A 23,017-nucleotide genomic window follows, 5' to 3' on the forward strand; every position below is an offset into this window, starting at 1 on the left:
TCACTTCACAAAAAAGAAAGAGTGGCCAACAAACATATTAAAAGGTGCTTAATTTCTAGAGTAATTAGGGAAATGCAGAGTAAAACTTCAATGAGATATAACTGCACATCCAACAGATTGGCAAAATTAAAAAAAAAAAAACACATCTGTTAACACCAGAGATGAGCAAAGTGGGAAGACACGACAGCTCTATTGTTCAGGAAAAACTTTGTTATTATCTAATAAAATTTAAGATGTGAATATCCTATGACCAAGGAATTCCATTCCTAGGCATATATACCTTAGTTACCCTAGGCAATACATAAAATAATGTTCATTGTGGAACTGTGATTACCCACACCCCAAACATCCCAATTGTCCACAGTCAATAGAATGAATAAATAAATAGTTGTATATTAATGCAAAGGTAAAATTACACATCAATGACTATGAATGAAGTATTGTTACAAGCAACCACATGGATGAATCCCATGTTGAATGAAAGAAGCAGCCACAAATGAATGTATTGATTCTATTTACATAAAGTTCAAAAACAACAGAAGTAAACTGTATGTATTGTTTAGGTACATACATAGGTGGTAACACTATAAATAAAAACAAAGACACAGTTATCACAAAAGGTAGAAAAGTGCTAACTGCTAGAGGGTATGTGTGGGGAAGCTGGTTGTGATTGGGAAGGGACCGCAAGGGGAGTTTCTGGGCTGCTGTCAATGTTCTATTGATTTGAGAGCTGGTTATACAAGTAGTTACTTTAAAATTATTCCTTAAACTGTGTATTTGTATTTTATATACTCTTTTGAATATATATATATACACACACACAAATACATATATGTATATATATGAATATATATTTCTTAAATAAACAAAGCTAAGACAAGGCAAGACAAAAATGAACAAATTACCTACTGATTACTTCCTGTGACTCCCAAGACTGCAACTTCCTGATTTATGTTTTGAATTTGTTAAAAGTAAACAGTTAAGCCCATACCTAATGACTGTATACTAAATGGTTATATATTTACAATCACAATGAATTTTTGATAATATTCATTGCAGTTGAAAGGATTATTAGGTCAAGAGAATATTTTCCCTCAAGATCTCAAGAGAACAATTTTTTTTCTGTCTTCATTTTACTAATTATAAAATAGTGGACTCTAAACACTGCTGACGTTTTTATGTCTTGTCACTGGCACAACCAGGGAGTGTCATGATACATAAAAAATAAAAATAAAGATACACATCTACATCCAAGTTCTTTGGGACAATTTAGAGGAACTTATAGATGTGTAACATACTGCTCTGAACTCTAAAAAGGAATGGACTTTGGAAATTCCCAACCAACAGTCTGGGATTTACCAGATCTTCTAGGTTTTACAATTTCTCAATTGTTTTAAAAGAATTTCCAGAAGCTAAAAGCACTTTGAAATTATGTCCCTCCACATCCAGTGAGTGTTCTATCTCCATGATTGCAAAACTTGAAAACTAGGAAACACCAAAGCAACACTACTCACAAAATGAATAATAAAATTGGAATCTCTAGAGTCAGCTATGGAACAGGATTTACAAAGATACTGTCAAATTTCTTACTTTATTTTTAATAAGTAAAAAATCACTCAGTGGTACCATACAAAATCAAATCATTAATTTTTGCACCTGGTATTTCAATCACCAGCACTGATCTCATGGTACAGAAATAAAACAGATAATGAAAAAAACCCGTCATTAAATTCATGCTGGTTTTCCAGCCTAGTAGAACTATACAGAAGAAACTAATGGCAATAACCGTTACAGAAAAAAAAGCAATGACAAAATGGTTTCAGATTTAATCACAAAATGAACTTAATCCTTACTGATTTTATTTATATCTGCTAAAGCACTGATCTCTATAAATAAGAATTGATAGCACGGTTCTGTTCTAAATTTACTTCTGAAGAGATGTGGAGGATTTAGATCAAATATAAGCAAGCTACTAGATCACAGTTGAGAATTACTGAATGGCTACCTGGAAAATATCAGTTATTGTCATAGAGCACAAAACAAAAAAGTGGGAACAGACTTCTTATAGGAAAGTGCTTTTACTGCTGCTAGCCTCTAAAGTTCCAAGCCATAGAGCTTTGATATTCCTGGATTCAATTTTAAGTAACATTAATTTTAAGCATTATATTTGCAATATACATGATGGGAGAAGGTAGGATATGACAAACCAAAATTAATTGCTTATTTCAAAGGTAGCCATTTCCTTTAAACTCATCCTGTCCACTTATCCTCACCTCCAACGCAGACTACCCTTTAATCATACAAATTCACCCTCCACTCCTAAATATATTTTCCCAATTGGATGATACTTTTTTTTTTTTTTTTTTTTTTTTTTTTTTTTTTTTTTTTTTTTTTTGGTGGTACGCGGGCCTCTCACTGTTGTGGCCTCTCCCGTTGCGGAGCACAGGCTCCGGATGCGCAGGCTCAGCAGCCATGGCTCACGGGCCCAGCCACTCCGCGGCATATGGGATCCTCCCAGACCGGGGCACGAACCCGTATCCCCTGCATCGGCAGGCGGACTCTCAACCACTGCGCCACCAGGGAGGCCCTGGATGATACTTTTACAAAAGAACGAAAACAATACAGCTGGTTGACTAAGTAACTTAAACTATTTGTAAGTGGAATAAAAGGAAAGTTAAGTAGACAATATAAAAAGATACCAAATTGGAGTAATACTGATGAAATCTAGTTTTTAATTTATCAAAGTACCTATTAATGGTTTGAACAGAAGAGCAGAAGAAAAGCAGCTAGAGGGAAATGACTTTCTGTGGTTAAAAAATACCAATTGCTTTAGAATGCACGATAGCCCTGGAAATAAAAGAAACACCTGCTGTTTTCACTGAGTTTACAGTGTTGAGTACACTTCATGTTATTTTAATGAAAGCATTTCTATGAACATATGCAATAGCTCATATCAGAAAACAGAAAGTTTCTATCAATAAAGACCTAAAAAAATAAATTTTTATCTTTGTCAACTCCCTTTCTGGGAATGTAGAATTAAATAATACATTTCCCTTTAAAATAAAATATTAATTTATTATTATTTTTTCTGTCCATTAGGCTGCTGGAAGAAAAAAAATCAAGACTCAACTAGTGATAATTTTTTAATTTCTACTTTTCATCTGCTTCTAAGGACACTCCCTTTACAAAACCTTTTAGTCTTATATACTATGACAATCAGGTTTAGAGTTCCAAATAAATAAAATAGCCACACTAGAAGGCATACTGAAGAATCAAATGACTAGCCATATTTATCTGTTCACATTCATGGATTCTCTAAGCGGGTTGTCAGAGTCCATATGCTATTGTTAACATTTAGTCCCAGTTAACACCTGTCATCTGATGTGCTCATGACTTACAACACTGATGCTATCAGCAAAAGATCCTGATTTGGGGGAGACAGTGATATAACAAACTCTGGTTAAATCAGCAGAGGTAACATGTCAGTAAACTGTAACTTTTAAAGTTTTAAGAGTAACTACTCTTCATCCACTGCTACCATCCCTCCTCCATGGGTGTTAAATTCAAAGCCTCATCATGAGAGGTGCAGGGAGCCAAACACTGTTTGTATAGAAAAATGGGCCTCAAATACTAAACAAAAAGAAATTCATAAAATGGGATTAAACTTTTTGGATAGTTGCATTTGTTACTTTCAATTTCTTGATCTTTTATTTCTTCTGGTCTTAGATACATATTTTTTCCTTCTTTTCATCCAAAGAGGTTAATACACAATTTTTTGGTAAGCATTATAAAACAGCATTCCAGTTCGAAGTTGCTTGTGAGCACATCCACATATGAAGCACTACACATGTGTATACTATGCTTCAAAATGCTTTACAATTCTTCACTGTAGTTTTTTACTGATGTTTCCCTTAAATTAAGGCTTCATCAAAGAGAAATCCATAGCATTATGAGCTGACTTTTTAAGCTCCTGAATAAGTGCATTCTTTCCAAAATCAAGTAGTCCTAAATTTAAGACAACTTCTGTTAATCAGTGTCATGACTAAAGTAGTATCTTACTGGAGGTCCAGGTAAATCTTCATCTCCATCAGTATCTGGAGCAAATGACACAGTAAGATCCACATATTTCTTTTCAGTAGAAGGTTTCACAAGTTTATGCATTCTAAGGAAAAATAAGCAAAGAAAAATAATTTGGTAAATTCTGTAAAATGAAAGAGTGATTTGGTGATAATGTTGTGCAAAGAATCTGGGCTTGTTTAAATTTATTTTTAAATCTAATAATTCACCTGCTTTCATATAATTATTTTCTTTACTAAAAGCTCTAAAATCAAGACATTCTTTTACCTAACAGTTAATCAATTTTTACCTTTGCTGGTAATGATAAGGAATACAGACCACTTATTTAAAAACAAAAACAAAAAACAAAAACTCCACAGTAAAAAACCTAAAATGTGAGAAATGCTTTTAAACAATGAATATATCAAATATAGATCCCTGCCCTTGTGAATGAAGCTTATATTGGTGGGAGGGGAGAGACAATAAATAATACAGTAACTGTTAGACAGTGATAAATGCTATGAGAAAGAGGAAAAGTAGAGCAGTGTAAAAGGGATTAGGCATGCTAGGCTGGGGTACCAGACAGGATGCAGTATTAAATAGGATTCAGAGAGGCCTCTTCAGGAAGTGCAAAGACCAGAGGTGAGAGTTAGTCAGATGGCCATCTCAGAAAGAGTTGCAAGCAGAGGGAAAAACTAGAGCAAAGGTCACATGTTGGAGATTGGAATGTTCAAGGAAAAGTAAGGAGGCCAGTATAACTGGAATATTGTGAGCAAGGAGAGAGAAGTATGGAAGGAACTTGGAAGGGTAAGTGGGAACTAGATAATTTAGGGCCTTGCAGACCACTGTAAAGACTGGCTGTTTTCCTCCCTCTCTTCCTTTAGGTCTCTGCTCAAATGTCAGCCTTTCACATCAGAATATGGCAGGCAGGGACTTCCCTAGTGGCGCAGTGGTTAAGAATCTGCCTGCCAATGCAGGGGACACAGGTTCGAGCCCTGATCCAGGAAGATCCCACGTGCCTCGGAACAACTAAGCCTGTGCGCCACAACTATTGAGCCTGTGCTCTAGAGCCCACGAACCACAACTACTGAGCCCATGAGCCATAACTACTGAAGCCCGCATGCCTAGAGCCTGTGCTCTGCAAGAGAAGCCACTGTAATGAGAAGCATGCGCAGTGCAATGAAGAGTAGCCTCCTCTCGCCACAACTAGAGAAAGGCTGCACACAACAACAAAGACCCAATGCAGCCAAAAATAAGTATAAATTAAATAAATAAATCTTTAACAACAACAACAAAAAGAATATGACAGGCGGAGGGAATACCTAGATTGCCCAATATACTGTAGCAACTTAATACCTCCTTATTCTGCTTTATTTTTCCACAGCACTTATCGCCATCTGACATACATATTTAATTGTTATGTAAACTCCTCGAGCAGGGCAGGGACTCTGCTTTGCTCACTGCTGTATCCCTAATGTTTACAAAAGTACCTGGTACATAGCAGGCATTCTTTAAAAAAATCTGTTGAATAAATGAAAATAACAATTTGGCATTTAAAAAAAATACTTCAGTCTCACAAGCCTAGTCCTTTTGTGTCTGCACATAAGAGGTGGATCTACTTTTACTTGGTATATTGACCAAATCAGGTTTCTAAGCCTATTAGCTTATAAGCTAACCCTGAACGATAATAAACTCACAAGGGTATTATAATCCTATAAATCTCACTTGATAGGTAGCCTGTGGAGCTTGGCAGAGTCACTGTCCTTATTACTGCCATTAGATAGGAGTAAATCACATATTTTTATCTGAACTTCAACAACCTCTATATTTAATTTTCTAGTGTGCATCCAACTTGTATTTCAACTTTTGAGAATCTCTTGCATATAATGTTCAATACTTACGTTAACTTCAATCTTTTTGCATGACCAGGCATTACAGGAACATAAAGCATTTTGACTCCCTGTACCACCATTGTTGGCTCAATTCCGTACTTCTCCTGAAAGTGAATACCCAAAAGAAACAATCAAAGCTCCACCCAAATATAAAATGCTGGATGACAATGTTTTACAACCAGTAAAAAGAGAGAAAACTCCTGCTAGATAATATTTATAAAAAACCTCTAATGAAATTATGTATAAAACTAACAGACTCGAAGCAACTAATGAATAATTGTCTCACTTTGACTGCATTTATGAAATCCAAGAGGGTGAACTCTTCTTTTCCATGTATAATCCATCTGTCCCAAATTGTAAATGATATTCCATTTCTGTTGTAGAAAAATATTCAGAACAAAAACATTTAAATTTTCTTCCCTTTAGTAATAATAAAAAATCCCAGAAGTCCACTATTTGTGATTTAGCTAGATATTAATGTGGGAATAAAAAAGGAAAATATAACAAAATATTCCATAATTCCATCTTACTTCCCCATCGCACCACACAGGTAACTACTTTATCAGTACCTTGTTTATCTTTCCAGTGTCTTATTATAAATCAGTATGTCGTAGCAAGAGAGTTCCATTTCTCTCTTTAAACAGTTGCATGAGTTTCACTGTGTGGATGTTCCAGTCTCCTATTACTAGACACTTAGGTTGTCCCAATCTTTGGCTATGATAAACAATGCCAAAATGAATATCCTGTACATATATCATTTGAGATGAGTGCAAATGTATCTGCAAGTTTGAAATATAGTGCTATATTTGCTTTAATATGGGTTATATTATTTTATACTCTCATCAGTAATGTGTGAGAGTGCCTTCTCATACTCTTGCCAAGACAATAGTTTTCAAATTTTTGGTTGTTACCAATTTAAAAATTGAAAAATGGAAGTCCAGGGGAATTGATTTGCTTTGTCATACAACTTTTGGAACTAGATTCTTAACCTAATTATCCATTAGTCAGACACTAGAATGGCTTCTAATTCATCTGAATTAGGCAGACAGATGAAACCATAGAAAGTACAATGCTAAACAGTGGGGCAGATTATATGTTGTGAGAGTTCTATGGCTAGTTTAGTCAGCAATGCTTCATGCTACATGCAAAAGAATGAAATTGGACTCCTATCTTACACCACACACAAAAATTACCTCAGAATAGATTGAAGACTTGAATGTAAGACCTGAAACCATAAAACTCCTAGAAGAAAACTTAGGTGATAAGTTCCTTGACACTGGTTTTGGTTATGAGTTTTTAGATTTGACACCAAAAGCAAAGGTAACAAAAGCAAAAATAAACAAGTGGGACTACATCAAACTAAAAATCTTCTGCACAGCAAAGAAAACTACTAACAAACTGAAAAGACAACCTACCGACTGGGAGAAAATATTTGCAAATCATATATCTGGTAAGGGGTTAATATCCAAAATACATAACGAACACATATAACTCTACAGCAAAAAACCCAAATAATCCAATAATAAAATAGGCAGAGGACCTGAACAGACATTTTTCCAAAGCAGACATACAGATGGCCAACAGGTACATGAAAAGATGCTTAATTATCACTAATTATCAGGGAAATACAAATCGAAACCACAATGAGATATCACTGTACACTTGTTAGGATGGCTATCATCAAAAAACAGAAGATAACAAGTGTTGGCAAGGATGTGAAGGAACTGGAACTCTTGTATATTCTTGATGGGAATGTAAAAATGATACAGCCACTATGGAAAGCAGTATGTAGGTTCTTTAAAAAATTAAAAACAGAACTACTATGATCTAGCAATTCCACTCCTGGGTATTTATCCAAAGAAAATGCAAACACTAACTTGAAAAGATATCTGTACTCCCAGGTTCACTGCAGCATTACCTGTAATACCTAAGACATGGAATCAATCTAAATGTCCATTGATGAATGGATAAAGAAAGTGTGGTACTATATATAATTATAATAATATAATATATATATAATGAAGTATTACTCAGTCATAAAAGGAATGAAATCTTTCCATTTGTGACAACATGGATGGACCTTGAAGACGTTACGCTAAGTGAAATAAGTCAAAGAAAGACAGATATCTTATCATCTCATGTATATGTGGAATCTAAAACAAACAAATCCCACAAAAAACTCAACCAACCAACCAGACAAAACCCAAAAAAAATCCCAAGCTCATAGATACAGAGAACACTGATAGTGCCAGAAACAGGTAGTGAGGGTGGGCAAATGGATAAAGGGAGTCAAAAGATACAAACTTCTGGTTGTAAGATGAGTAAATCATGGATATATAATGTGAAGCATGGTGACTATAGTTAATAATACTCTACTGCATATTTGAAAGTTGCTGAGTGAGTAAATCTTAAATGTTCTCATCATCAGAAAAAAAAATTCTATAACTATGTATGATAATGGATGGTGACTGGGCTTATTGTGGTAATCATTTCACAGCATATACCAGTGTTGAATCATTGTGTTGTACACTTGAAACTAATTTAATGCTGTACATCAATTATACAATAAAAAAAGAAAAAAGAAAAAAGAAAAAAGAAAAAAAGAAATGCTACATGAAGATGGGGTTTTGACCTCATCATGAAGTGATGGAAGAGTTTATATATATAGGAGAAAAGGAGAGATAAAGCTATTATTTATCCCTTTTAAAAGGTAAAAAAATTATTTCATTCTCATTATGCAAGAGAAACACACCTTCATGCATACCTGATTTCAGTTTTTCTTACTTCAGATGTCTCTGTAAACACTATAATTGGAATGGCTAAGTTAAAGAAACAATTTTTGTAAGCTTCAAATGGATAGTCACCAGCTACTTTGATCATCTCCAATGCAACCTAGACAAAAGAAGGTGATCTGATTATATAAATAGCCTAAAACTATTCATGACTTTAATTGCATCTATATAATTTTCCTGAATTCTTCTCAAGCATTTCTGTGTAGAGGATAAAAGCAGCTATTGGACTGGAGTAATATAAATTTCTTATAAGCCTCTAACTAATTTGACCATGTAATCTTCCTACTTTGAAAGCAGATATCAGAAGTCAAGCAATACAGCAGTCTAAAATCATTTAATAATAGGAACAATAATTACATAGCTTCTAAGAATAACACTACAGTACGGTATAATAACTAGGGCCATCCTAAAGATTCTAAATCATTAAGGAAACACTAAATTTAAAGAAATCCAAATCACTAACAGAAATTACATTTATTTTAAGACAAAGAACTAAAATCCAATATAATCAAAGAGCAAAGATTAGGGTAGTTCATTTTATTCAAGAAAAATAGAGCATTTGGATTGTACAGAGGATACAAAGATGATGAAGAGGATTATTGCCTGTAAGAAAAGTTATACTCTATCTTGACAGAGCTTATTTTTTTACATTAAAATATCTGTATTATCTGTAAAAGTTCAAAATACAGATTACTGTATTTTCAGAAATATCTTACAATTTTAAATTATAAGATCAATATGTATCCCTCCTTCTCTAAGATCTCTGAGTGAATGGTTTGGGGTGGTGTAACAGGGAAGACAGAAAAGAAGCAATGAATAACGAGCATTTTCAAAGAATCATAATCTCACCAAGCCAGAAACTGCAGCAGTGGACGTTGCTATAGCAGGTATAATTCTACCTGCTATGCGTTTTGTTTTCAAACGGTCAGCTGGTTCAATGTTATACATTTTGGCACGAAGATTTGATGCAGCTGTGATGAAATCTATGTGTCCATTACGATCATCATCTTTTTCAAATGAAAGCACTGCCATCTGAAGGTCACCTGATGACAATAACCAGAAAAACAAAGTTTCCTAGTAAGTGATAAAGGCTTTACTAGGTAAAAAGCAAGGCAGTGTGGGTTCACTACTGTTAAAGATTCCTTTTTGTTTAGGTTTGCAAATGACTGAAAAATACAACGACAACAACAACATCCAGGGAACTGAAGTTACTGGAGGATATGAAAATGATGGCTTTAAAACCACTAAATTAGAAGTTTTAATATTTAAAAAAAACCTTTCTAAAAAAACATAAAAATAAGAAAGCCATGTATATCTGCTATTAAGTGGCTTACAATAAAAAAGTCAACTCTGGGTACTGTTCAAAAATTGATTTCATAAATACTACTCTGAAACATTTTACCTCTAAGGATAGGGTATATTGGTCAAATAAAAATAAGTGTCTTTATGAAAGATTTCTAGATTAGTGGTTCCTCAAATCATTCTGTAGACAGGTGTATTTAATCTGTGATGAAATGAGAAAGTAAGAAATGGTAATATGTTTTTCCTAGAATTATAATTATTAACTTAGGATATAAACATTTTACTTGCAAAATAAATAGTTGGCTAATCTAGGCTTTTCTCCTGAATTTTACTGGTCTTTGTGTAAAATCCCAAAAGTTTGGAAACTGATTTATGTAGTAGAAAGGTGCTGAGCAGGTCTAAAAACATGAGCTAATACGGATCTGTTTTTAAGGAATTAAAAGTTCAGTTTCCCTACATTTAAGACCATTTAGCAAAGGTGTACATAGGTCAGGTTTGTATTTCCTGTGTGTAATTATGGAGACTAAGAAGCCAAGAAGAAATCTGTCTATGATTTTTTTTCCTAAAGTGATTTCACTGGATCTCAGGGTTAGTCTCCAAAGGACTCCATGTTTTCTTCATTATGCTAGCCGTAAGTTAAAAAGGAATCACACAATAGAATCTCAAGAACTAAAACAATCACAACAGCAAAAACAAAGCAGACTTACATTTCAGCCTTCTATGGTAGGGAAATGGTGGAGAAAGTTATGAATTGAGTCACAGTTAAAGATGAACAGTGACTTTCATATGATCATGGAATCAAGTAATATCAATATTATTGTTGTTGTTATGATTTAATCCCACAACCTTTTGAGTGTACAGCTTAGTGAAAATAAAAATCCCTTTAGTTCGGGGCTTCCCTGGTGGCACAGTGGTTGAGAGTCTGCCTGCCGATGCAGGGGACACGGGTTCGTGCCCCGGTCTGGGAGGATCCCATATGTCACGGAGCGGCTGGGCCCGTGAGCCATGGCCGCTGGACCTGCGCGTCCGGAGCCTGTGCTCCGCAACGGGAGAGGCCGCAACAGTGACAGGCCCACGTACCGCCAAAAAAAAAAAAAAAATCCCTTTAGTTCAAAACATTTTTATAAAGGTTTCCCCTTACTTGTGGTAGCTTCACTAGATGAAATAGCCTTTTCCAGTTGGAAAACAGCATTCCTCTCATCTTCACTGCTAACAGGAACATGGTCTGGTTTCCTTGCAGTTTCATCTGTTTGAACAACCTTTAAATATATGTATGTATATTCATTAATGATATCACATCCTACACCTAAGTTTGACTAACATATCTGTTTTTATCAAATAAGTCACAAAGAGAAAACATTCTATTGGTTTAATTAGATTATTAATCATTATGGCCCAATGTATTTTACACCTTCTGTTGTTAAGTAATATTATGTTATTTACATATTTATTATCTACTGCCTCACACTGACATGTAAACTCTATGAGAACAGGGATCTTTATCTTGTTCACTGAGATAACCTCAACATATCTAAAATAAACTTGCTCATAGTGGGTGTTAAAAATACTGAATAGTTTATAAGATCTAAGTTCATACAACTCTCTCTTAAAATTCCACACTAAAATAAAGTTAATGTTAATCAACAGTTCGTGATTCTGACAAATCAACTTCAAACCAAATTACATACCTCTAACTAGTGTAGAGCTGTTTTCTGTCTCCAAAGAAATTGATGAAATCCACAAAATATATAATACAGGCATCTTTTAAATATTTATTGACTACTGAAAAGAAGTTCTATCCCAAAGAATATGTCTTCCTTCATATAGTTGCATGCTTAGGGCAGCACATATAAGTAATTTATCTTTAAGAAATTACTTATTAAACACAAGGGCAGTGAAGTTAGTATTCTCAAACCAAGAAACTAGCTACATATCATCATTAAAATACTATTTCTTATTAAAAAGACACATCCAATTCACATTTTTACATATTAAATATGATTATAAATATTTGAGAAATATTAAGGAGTCAGGGAAGCAGTAATTTTTATTTGCCAGAATGTGTAGTTGATATTTTTTGGCTATGGCATCTTTTAACTAGGAGTGCCAGATGCTGAAGCTTCAGTGGGAGCTGCTTCAAGGAGTGGTAAAAAAGCACATAAGTCATGTTAAAATTGCTCAGGGTAATTTATGCCGCCAAAACTTTGACACAGAACGAAGCAATTCAAGCTAGAAAACATATTGAAGAGCAGTAGAGACCTGTAAAGTTATTGATGCATATTTCCTTGGCTTCTGTCTAGCAGCTTTGCCCATTAGAAACATGGGCTAGGAATCTTCTTTATATAGGAATTTTGTTTTTCCTTTCTGTACTTTTGTTCTTGATAAACTAAAAGTCATGAACATTTCATTCAGAAAACCTACTTACTTGCACAAAATGAACTGCCTACAAGTTTTCCTTGTCCCTAAAATAAAAATGCAGAGTGGAAGACTGCACACACCACTTCCTACTTGAATTTTGCAGGGAGGCACTCATTACTCCACATTTTCCAGTATAGCTAAAGGTAAACGGAACAGAAGGTTGTTCTGTGGTTTATTTCTTTTTAGAGTGCATACGAAAAGGCACATAATGAACATGTGAAAAAGAAAAATATTTATTATTTTCAAATTTTATTTACCCTGCCTAAATTTCATGTTCCATCTTTATTAATACTCCCTGTCTTTCTCCTTCCAACATATTTGCCTGACAAAATCCCAACCCTTGTTACAATCCAATTTACCAGCTATTCTACAGTAGCACCCAAGCAGCTAAATGCCTTTTCTCCAGCCACATGTAATAGAATACATTAAGTGGAATTAACATTAAGTGGATATTAAATATTGTCTCAAAATTCTACAACATCTTCTAATTCCCCACTTTTCCCACTCCCCTAGGCAATTATTTCACATCTTTTTTTTCTCTGCTCAAACTTCCTCTATCTTCTCCCTGTCACTCGGAGCGATTAAGCTTGCTTCTTTTTTTCAACTAAGAAAATAATCTTTTTTTCTTGCATACTCAAACCAATTCCTTACAAATCCTGTCAGGGCTACTGCAAAATGTGCACAGAATCCAACCTCTTACCACAACTTCCCTGTTACCCACTGCCCCTGTTTATGGTTCATTCAAACCACCATCATATCTTGACTATAATCTCCTAATAGCTATTTCTGCTTCCTCTCTCATGTCCTAATCATTCTTAACACAATTGTCAGGGTCATCCTTTTAAATATGTCAGGTTGTGTCCTCTGCTTAAAATCCTCCACTGGCTTCTTATCTCATAATAAAACATGAAGTACTTATAACCCTCACTACCTCTCCAATCTGGCCATCTACCACTCTTCTCTTGCGTATTCTCCTCCAGAAAAATTCTGGCCTTCAAAGTCTTTCAAGGCCTTTCTCTGAACTTGTTCCTGCCATCTGTACTGCTCTTTCACCAGATAACAGTATGGCCCACTCCCTCACTTCCTTCAGGCTTCTGCTCAAATGTTACCATATCAGAGAAGCTTTCCCCTTTTATCTCGTATAAGATGACACCAGCTCCATCACCCTTTGTTTTCCCTGTTTTATTTTTTCTTATTAGCATTTATGCCCACAATGCAATATTACATAATTATTGGCACTTTTTTTTTATAGTCTCCCTCTGGCCCAACTCGCACAAGAACAAGAATTTTGTTTTGTTCCTATGGGCTTCTCCAGGTTTAGAAAGAGACTTGACACAAGTAGAAGTTCAATGACTATTGGCTAAATGAATGAACTTGTACACATACCTTGTTGGAAGGTTTGAATTCCTGAATCTTTACTTCGGAAAGAATATTCAACAGGGTATCTGCTGATAAGTCCTGGTTTTTAAAACAGTAATTTTATCAACATATTCTTAAAATTCTGAATTCTAAACCTAAAAAACAACCTAAAAAAGGTCCTTTATCATACTAAATATTTGAATAATTTATGATATAACTGTTTAGACCACATCTGTTTGTGACATTTACTTTTATTTCTATAGAAATACCATCCACAAAGGCTGGGAAGTGGGGGTGGTGTGTGTAAAAAAGTACTTGTTAGGCAACAAACCTGAAATCTTAGTTCTTTCCACAAATTTTTTTTTTTTTCGGCCGTACCATGCAGCAGGTGGGATCTTCCCCGACCAGGGATCAAACCCGTGCCCCCTGCACCGAGAGCATGGAGTCTTAACCACTGGACTGCCAGGGAAGTCCATCCACAAATTTTTAAAAAGGTAGTTTTAGGACTGGTTGTATCAGACAGAGTGCCTTGAGATCAGGAACTATCTCTTCATTGTTTTACAAAGTTCCATGTGGAAAGTTATACTCAATATACATTGACTCACAGTAAATGGAATTCATACCTTTGGAAGCAGGAAAATATTTAAATGGTTCAGGATAAACTTAGATGAATTTAAGGCTATATACATGTTTATTATTAAGAATCTACTTAGGACAAACTGAGACACAGTGCTTTTGAGGTCACCTACAACTCATCACAAAATTATCACTCCTTTCACAAAAAAAATACCCAACTGAATGCCACTATTTCTACCAGACATTTATGGTATATTTTACTGCGTGTTAATTCCAAAAGGGATTAATGTACAACAGGCATTTTTATATCTAGATCCAAAATAGCCAATTCTAGTTATGGATCTGGCTCATATTTCCCATTCAGCCTAGTACCTAAAAGTATATTAATTTATTTAGCTCTATTATACATTTGAGAAGGAAAATTCACTAATGCAGACCTGCCTTTCAAATAAAACTGTATTAGATCCCTTTACATATGAGTCAATGAAGATGATGTCTAAGAGAAAAGGTATAAATGATAAAAGTTAAGAAATGTCAATGTAGGCTAGCATTTTCAAATCTCCTGAAAAGCATATGTTAATTTCACAAAAATAAGCCAAACAAATGATAACAAACAGAATCACTAAGAAATATTTAAAAATTATTATGAAATAGATCACTTTGGGTTTTCAGAGTAATTACAATAATTAAAGTTAGTAGGTTATAAATGTTTTAAAAATAAAGTAAGACTGCTTTTACAAATATTTGTTTCGCTACTTAAGTTCAGAAAAAAAGTGACTTTCTTCTACTTAGTGATGCTGCAATGAGATTTTAGCTTCTGCTTTATTAGAATGGGCAAGACTAGAACAAAATGAAAAGTTTATATCGAAGAACAATTCTTATAACATAAAACACATTTTGATGATGCAATTAGCTAAGTCATCTAATTCTAACCTTTTCTATCACTTGTTAGGGCTTGAAGAATATCTTACCTCTTCTGTAAATGGAATGCAATAGACTGTAGCATATAATTTTGCAGCATTCAGAAGGAAACTGAAGTGCCTTTTGAAATTAAAAAATAAAGCATGAATGCACAGTTTCAAAGATGTTTACCAGAAACTATAGCCTTTAAAATGTTGAAGATAAGTAATTACAGAATTTTTGTTACAGGATTATTTTTTTTAAAGTTAGGCAATGAAATTCTGGTCTAGACCAAGGCATTGTAGAAGTTATAAAAGAGAAAACATCACATGTTTATCCTCATAAGCACTAATATCCAGGTAGTGATCAAGACTACTTTGGGGAGAGAAGTGGCCAGAAGTAGAAAAATCATTGAAAGAAAATTCATTTTAATTCATAAGAAAATATTACAAACTTCGTTTTAAAGAGTGTACAATAAGTTCAAACTAAGCAAATGAGTTTGTTTAAAAACAAAAAGGTAAGTTTTATAGAAGAAGCAATCAGGGCTTCCCTGGTGGCGCAGTGGTTAAGAATCCACCTGCCAGTGCAGGGGACATGGGTTCGAGCCCTGGTCCGGGAAGATCCCACATGCCATGGAGTAACTAAGCCTGGGTGCCACAACTACTGAGCCTGAGCTCTAGAGCCACAACTACTGAAGCCCGTGCACCTAGAGCCCATGCTCTGCAACAAGAGAAGCCCCCGCAATGAGAAGCCGGCGCACCGCAACGAAGAGTAGCCCCCGCTCGCCACAACTAGAGAAAGCCGGAGCACAGCAACGAAGCCTCAGTGCAGCCAAGAATAAATAAATAAATAAATAAATAAACTTTAAAAAAGAAGCAGCAATCAGGATAAGGTGACTAGAATAAGCACCAGAGGAAAAAACTAAGCACAGAATTACTTGTTGAAAGGAAGGTTAACAAGCTAAGTGTTTAATTAAAATATATACATATAAGTGTGTTTGTGTATAAAATGCATATCTAATATAGATAGGATATACAGGCATTTACTCAAAGATCAACTCCTTTGAAAATTAACCTGAGATTATTTAGGGAGTTATTTAGTAGTGATCATTTTCCCCCATGTAACTGAAGTTTCGTATATACTGACTTCATTAAATAGGAAAACATCTGTCTTCATTTTACTTTTTAATGAATAATGTCAAAGAGATGACACTTCGGTTGTACTTTAGAGAAGACGAAAATAATAAGATTATTTACCATGTAAATAAGTAGATTCACCTATGTGTGGGGAGAAGAATTGTGGCTGGCTTTGTTGGCCAAAATACTATGCTAACTCTTAGATTAACAGGGATGCAATAATTTAACATTAAAAAGCCTGCAGTTTTCACCCTGCAATGTAAACCTATACAGTTAAGAAGTTTACAATGAAGGATGTATATAAAACTGGATATATATACTTACAAAGGTTCATTTAGATCAAATTTTAATGGAGAGGGGGGCCTTTTTGGTGACTGCCAAAACAAACCTAACAAAATACAAAATACAAAATATTATTTTCAGTGTCAGCAGTCAGTAATAAATTGCATTAAACTTTCTTCTCAACACTGATATATACTTACTGCCATCTTTTAATCGTGTGTCCAGAGGGAAACAGTGAAGAAGCTGAAGAGCCTAAAGAAAAAATTGAATTAAAAAAAAATCACTACTTAATATTAACTGAAGTAAAAAAAACCCAAAAAACAACATACATAAAAAGACATACAGTGAAGTCTTCCAGTCACCGTGTACTCAATCTGTCCATTTTCCTGTCACTGCCCCCCACCTCAACTTGGAATAACTTCTATTGCTATTTTTTATCAACACTTATATAGTTTTTTTTTCTTTTTTTTGCATCTATGGCAAACATGAATATAGATTATTTTGGCCCTTTTCACAAACGGTGGCATATTTTACATATCATACTGCTCCTTTCAAAGAGCTAATCCTTAAAACAAGCAAAAAACACAGTAAAAATACACAGTATTTTATATTTTGAAATGATATGCTGCTTGAGATTTGCTTCAAAACCATCTAGGGGGAGGGTATATTAGGTGGGATTATAGATGAAATAAGATTTTCTATGAGCTGTTAATTGTTAAACCTGGGTGACAAATATATGAGGAATACATGGAGATTAATTATATGCTATTTTCTCTATTATTTCTGTGGTTGAATTTTTCCACAATAAAAAAAAGTTAAAAAACCCATAGAAGATAAGGACAAAAAAGAGCTCTGTAGATTTTGAAACATGAGGTCATTGATAGTCATGGTAAGAATAATTTCAACAGTCCTGGGGAAAGAAGGCACATTTACTGGATGAAGACATGGCAACAGTTAGTATAGACCACTTTTCCAAGAAGCAGAGCAAAAAAGGAAGTGAAAAACATGAATAAGTATAATTTAAAGACTTTAAAAAGATGAGCTTATTTTATATTCCAATAGGTAAGAGCCTAAAGAGAGGGAGAGACTAAACAGAGTGCAGGACACATTCAAGCTTCTGTATGTAACTGGAGTAAGAATAACAGCTAATATTTCACTAAATATTTATGGGATGGACCAGATTCTATGCTAAAGACTTTGCATGTATTAACTCATTTGATCCTCACCACTATGCTATGAGTCAGGCACCAATTTATTACTCCCATTTTACAATGAGGAAACAGACAAAATGTGATTATTAGATATATATGGGGAAGGCAAAATTCCAAAAAAATTTCTGATGGAATCTCTATTCTCTCAGTCTCTTGCTTTACTCTGAACAACAAACTTTTTAATGATTACTGATTAAATGTATTCCTTCTTCTCTAGAAGGAATCCCTATTTTATTAAAACCCATTTTGTACACAGAAAGACAAGGATTAGTTAAATGTATAACTGACAAGCGGATGGGTGGAGTTTAAATGCATTCTTTAATCAGTAGCATTCAGGAAGAAATTAGTTGTGTGCCCGTCACTTGTTCTCAGTTAACTTACTAATTTCTGAAAAGCTTCCTGAAAGAAAGAATACACATTTTCAGGTCAATGAAATTAATTTCATAGTAATTAAATGAGCCAAGTTTAGACTTTTTCTTAATATTTTATAATGTATACTTACTTTATGGTTAAAATATTTTTCAAACTTTAATCTTGCTAATTCTACACAGTGGGACCAATTTCTAGGTCTTCTGCTAAGTAACTTAATAACTTGAAAACAGCCTTCTAAACTGTGTCCAGTTTGTATCTTCTAGAATGAGAGGAAAAAAGAAAACAAAGCAAATACATGTCCAATTAATCACACAAACACACATGCACATATTCCCAGGAAATGTCAGCCAAAGTTTGAAGTGCCAGCTCATGTGTCTTATGATTTTATTATTTTCACCTCAAGCTCCCTGTCCCCGTCTTTCTACTTTCCCTCTTTCTTTTCTTTTCTGGAGGGGAAATGGGAAAAGATAGTATGCAAAATGTTAACTCTAAAGTTTCTTATCTCCCAAGTTATCCTCATGTCTTGCTAGTGGTAAGTTAGTACTATGTATGTGCTTACTATACGAAGTGCTATGAATAATATGTTACACTAAAAAGTTGGCCTTCTTAGTGTAGGATTAAAGGAAAGTGAAAAAACAGCTTTGAAGTTGCCCTCACCATTAGACTAATAAATCTGAGACCATTCCTACTCCTGAAATTTTCACTAAAACTTACCTCAGTTTTTTCCAAAGAGCTTATTAACAATCTGTTTTATTATTTGTAGCTCTCTTATCATTTATCAAATCCTTATTAGGTTGAACCATATGAATTGCTGTTCTGTAAGTCAAACATTGTAAAATATGTGCAACTCCATATAATTTGACCAAATTAAAAATGAAGGGTTATTTGTGACCTGCTAACTTCGAGATTCCTCATATACTTACTATATACAATATTAATGTATAATCTCTGTTTAAGGAGGTAAACTATTTATAGGCAACTTGAAAATAAGATTACACTGACATAAAGTGTTGGGGTTAGCAGATACAAACTACTATATACAGAATGGATAAACGACAAGGTTCTACTGTGTAAGACAAGGAACTAAATTCAAGATCCTGTGATAAACCATAATGGAAAAGAATATGAAAAAGAATGTATATACATATAACTGAATCATTTTTCTGTACAGTAGAAATTACCACAACATTGTAAATCAACTATACTTCAATTAAAAAAAAAAGTGTGTTGACTTTTACCTTTAAGACTTCTTCTGCAGATGGATAGGTTTGCCAAAATTTGTTAAACAATGAAGGCTTGTAGGAAAAGGAACTTTCAAACTATAAGGGAAAAGAGGAAAACACATTACAAATAAAAGTATGTTTAAAAGTTGGAAATATCTGATGAATTGGGCAATTGGAATTGACATGTATACACTGATGTGTATAAAATTGATGACTATAAAGAACCTGCTGTATAAAAAAATAAATAAAATTAAATTAAAAAATTTAAAAAAAAGTTGGAAATATCATCTTTTCTACTTCAAAGAAAAATTTCTTAAAAAATATCTTTATTACCTTATCTCTTGCCCATTGTATAGTGTGTTCAATAGCAGCTGGAAAGGATTTTAGGGTACAAAATGGTATTTCCTCTTCTGGGGGATCCCGCTATTTTATAAAATATGACAACAGTTAAGAGAAGCAATGACAATTTTTTATGGAATGAATTTACTTGAGTGTTTTAAGACCATTAAAAAATAAAATTCAAAAATAAAATAAATCCAACATTTTTTATCTTCTTTCTCCTACACATTAAGAAGAAAAGTTTATTCTTTTGACACTTAACCCACGTGTTTATAGCAATGTAACAACAAACACGAATTCTATTGTCACTTATTATCTGTGCACTCCTTTGGTACCATGTAGTACTCATATAGCAGATTATCATATATAATTACTTTTTTTTTTCCTCCCAGTATCAAGGTGACATTTAACACTTTAAATATTCTGCATTTTAAAAAATAATTCAAGAATTCCCAATATAGTGCCCACATACTGTTTCTTTCTCCAGGGAGAAAAAATATTTGTAAGCAGGAATATGTTCTTGATGCTTGGTATAGTTTCTTGCAGAAATTGTGTATTAAATAAATGGCAAATGTCTATGTTGTGTCATATGAAAAAGTACCATTGAAGAAATCCATATTCTCTTAAAGGGTACATTTGGTACATTTAGTCTTATTGGCTTACCCAATCTAAAACAACTCACTTTGTCTCTTTTTACTTAGAGATTTTATTTTAGTGTGTTGATCTATAAAATACCACAGAATATTTTATAAACCAAAAAGGAAAGCCAGATGTAGTATTCAATTCTAGTTTTTCTGAGTATGAAGTTAGAGAATATACATATAGGAGAAGGGGAAGATGTGGTAGAATGAGAGAATCAAGGGAACTTTCAGAATTTTGTAACATCCCCTACTTTGAAAATCTTCTAGTATGATCCCAGCATATCATGATTTTCTCCACCTAATTTCCTTCAAATCAATTATCAATTTTGTCTATTATAGTGTTTTCACTATATAAACTTCTGATTGCATGAGAGTAAAGGGGAAAACAAATTTTATTAAAATTTAAAAAATTTTCTAAACCAAACATATCCATTAAATAAAGGGATATTTATGCTTGTAAAATAATATTCTTCTTTCAATTTTACAACCTGGGTTGACCTTTTTTTTTAAAATCCCCAAGCCTACATTTCTTAGACCAGTGATTTTCAAATTTGGCAGTATCTCAAAATCACTTGTGGAGGTTAAAAAAAAAGTTACACCTGTATCATTTGTATAAAATATACGGTTATAAATGGCTTGGTCCCTCATATGGAGAAACCGGGTCTTCAGTAAGATTTTGGGTGGGTCACCAGTTCAAAGGTTGCTAAAAACTAATCAAGCAGCTCTGAGAAGCAAACAGTAAACACAAGAATAATATTCCAGAAAGACCGGAAACAAAATTTTGATGATTAAAAAAATAAGTTCAGCTACATTAAAAAAAATGTCTATACACATATGCACAGACATCATTGGCAGATCAAAAACAGAAGGGATTAGGAATGCTAAACCAAATATTCTGAGTAATGAAGAGAAATAAACCATGAGGTATAAAAATGATGAGATATAAGAGATATTTACTTTAAAAAACTGGTTTACTTACATGACTATTATAGGATTCAGTTAAATGAGGTACAATAACTTCAGTGTGTCCCTTAGTGCCCATTGTTCCAGAATCTAAGAGGGGCCGTAGATTTGCTAAGCAACGGCTATGTGAAAAGAAAATAGGTAACAAACATAAAAGTGAGCAGTAACAATGTAAGCAGAGGACAACTTACCAATTTCTACTGACCATTTCACATGTTGATCACTTCTTAGATATAACACTTTAGGAAACAGATACATGACCACCAAACAACCCATTTATTATTACCATCCCCTTCCTCCCACAAACTTTGCTGCTTACCCTAGCAATTTTTGTCTCTACCTTCCATTCCCAAAGTTTGGTAGTTTTAGAACAAGACACATTACGTTTATCTTGTTCTAAAACTCCTACACAGAATGGATAAACAACAAGTTCCTTGTGTGTAGCACAAGGAACTATATTTAATATCCTATGATAAACCATAATGGAAAATAATATAAAAAAAGAATGTCTCTATGTGTACAACTGAGTCACTGCTGTACAGCAGAGACTGCCACAACATTGTAAATCAACTATACTTCAATAAGAAAAAAGAAAAAACAAAAAAAACTCCTATCAAATTTTGGGCTTCAACTTTTTTTCCTCTGGGTTAACTCTTAATTAACGTGTTACCCTTTCTTTTCTTGTTTTCTATTTCTTCTTTGGTTTATTTTCCGACTATAGGTTCTACCTCACTATATCTTTTCAACATTTTCTTCATCCCAAACCTTCTTTCTCAATACTTATGATACCTATATTCAACACACTTTAATTTCTTAAAGTTTCTTTTTTGCCTTTCTCTGCTCAAGTTTACAAACTTTCCACTGTACTCTCAACTGGTAAATTTTCCTGCTAATAATCTGCTCTAGCACCCTAACATTAGAGAGTCATACAAGGATATAAGAAAGATTATGTAAGGTGTATACATCATAGTAATTTATTCATCTACTTATTTAACAAATATTTACTGAATGACACCATGTATTGGGCACTGAGGACAGAGTGATGGGAAAATAAATAATAACTGAATAAATGATTTAGTGAGGAAACAAATATTAAATAAATGTGCATGTCAATAAAAAATAAGTGCTATGAAGGAAAAATGAGTGCTGTGAAAGATTATCTTAGGAGGATCTAATTTAGAATTCAGGGGTTAAAGAAAGTCTGTTTGAATAAAGACATTTAGGTTGAAAATGAAAGGATGAGAGAAAAAACTAAAGGAAGTGAAGAGTAAGTAGGCAGATTTGGTGTCAGGAGTTTTAGAACAAGATAAACATAATTTCCTGAGGTTGAAGGAGATCATGTACAAGTCCCTGAGGTGAAAAGTGTTAGATGCCCCCACTGTACGAACTGAAAGAAAGAATGTGTGGCTAGAATAAGGGGAGCCAGGGAGAAATAGTAAATTTTAAGCTGGAGTGGTGGACAGGTGGCAGATACTCTATGAAAAACATTTAGGCCATTTTAAAGATTTTAAATTTTATCCTGTCTCTAATGGGAAATCATCAGAAGGCTTGGGTT

The 23,017-nt window shown here is 33.8% G+C and overlaps 1 protein-coding gene across 1 annotated transcript in view; it reads right to left on the minus strand.

Moving 5' to 3' along the window:
- Nucleotides 1-3,588: 3,588 nt before the first annotated feature.
- Nucleotides 3,589-23,017, minus strand: part of UBA6 (ubiquitin like modifier activating enzyme 6) — a gene marked incomplete at its 5' end in the record, with an annotated part of 96,647 nt that continues 77,218 nt past the window's right edge. The window contains 14 exons of the mRNA XM_079716576.1: nucleotides 3,589-4,162; nucleotides 5,958-6,052; nucleotides 6,235-6,322; nucleotides 8,713-8,840; nucleotides 9,590-9,783; nucleotides 11,184-11,301; nucleotides 13,847-13,918; nucleotides 15,367-15,436; nucleotides 16,756-16,819; nucleotides 16,914-16,965; nucleotides 18,427-18,555; nucleotides 19,535-19,615; nucleotides 19,853-19,942; nucleotides 21,479-21,584. Of these exons, the coding sequence (XP_079572702.1) occupies nucleotides 4,027-4,162; nucleotides 5,958-6,052; nucleotides 6,235-6,322; nucleotides 8,713-8,840; nucleotides 9,590-9,783; nucleotides 11,184-11,301; nucleotides 13,847-13,918; nucleotides 15,367-15,436; nucleotides 16,756-16,819; nucleotides 16,914-16,965; nucleotides 18,427-18,555; nucleotides 19,535-19,615; nucleotides 19,853-19,942; nucleotides 21,479-21,584 (1,423 nt within the window). The 3' untranslated portion in view covers nucleotides 3,589-4,026. The remainder of the gene's footprint in view (nucleotides 4,163-5,957; nucleotides 6,053-6,234; nucleotides 6,323-8,712; nucleotides 8,841-9,589; nucleotides 9,784-11,183; nucleotides 11,302-13,846; nucleotides 13,919-15,366; nucleotides 15,437-16,755; nucleotides 16,820-16,913; nucleotides 16,966-18,426; nucleotides 18,556-19,534; nucleotides 19,616-19,852; nucleotides 19,943-21,478; nucleotides 21,585-23,017) is intronic.

Source organism: Hyperoodon ampullatus (genome assembly GCF_949752795.1).
Source record: "Hyperoodon ampullatus genome assembly, chromosome: 1".
NCBI classification, from domain to species: Eukaryota; Metazoa; Chordata; class Mammalia; order Artiodactyla; family Ziphiidae; genus Hyperoodon; species Hyperoodon ampullatus.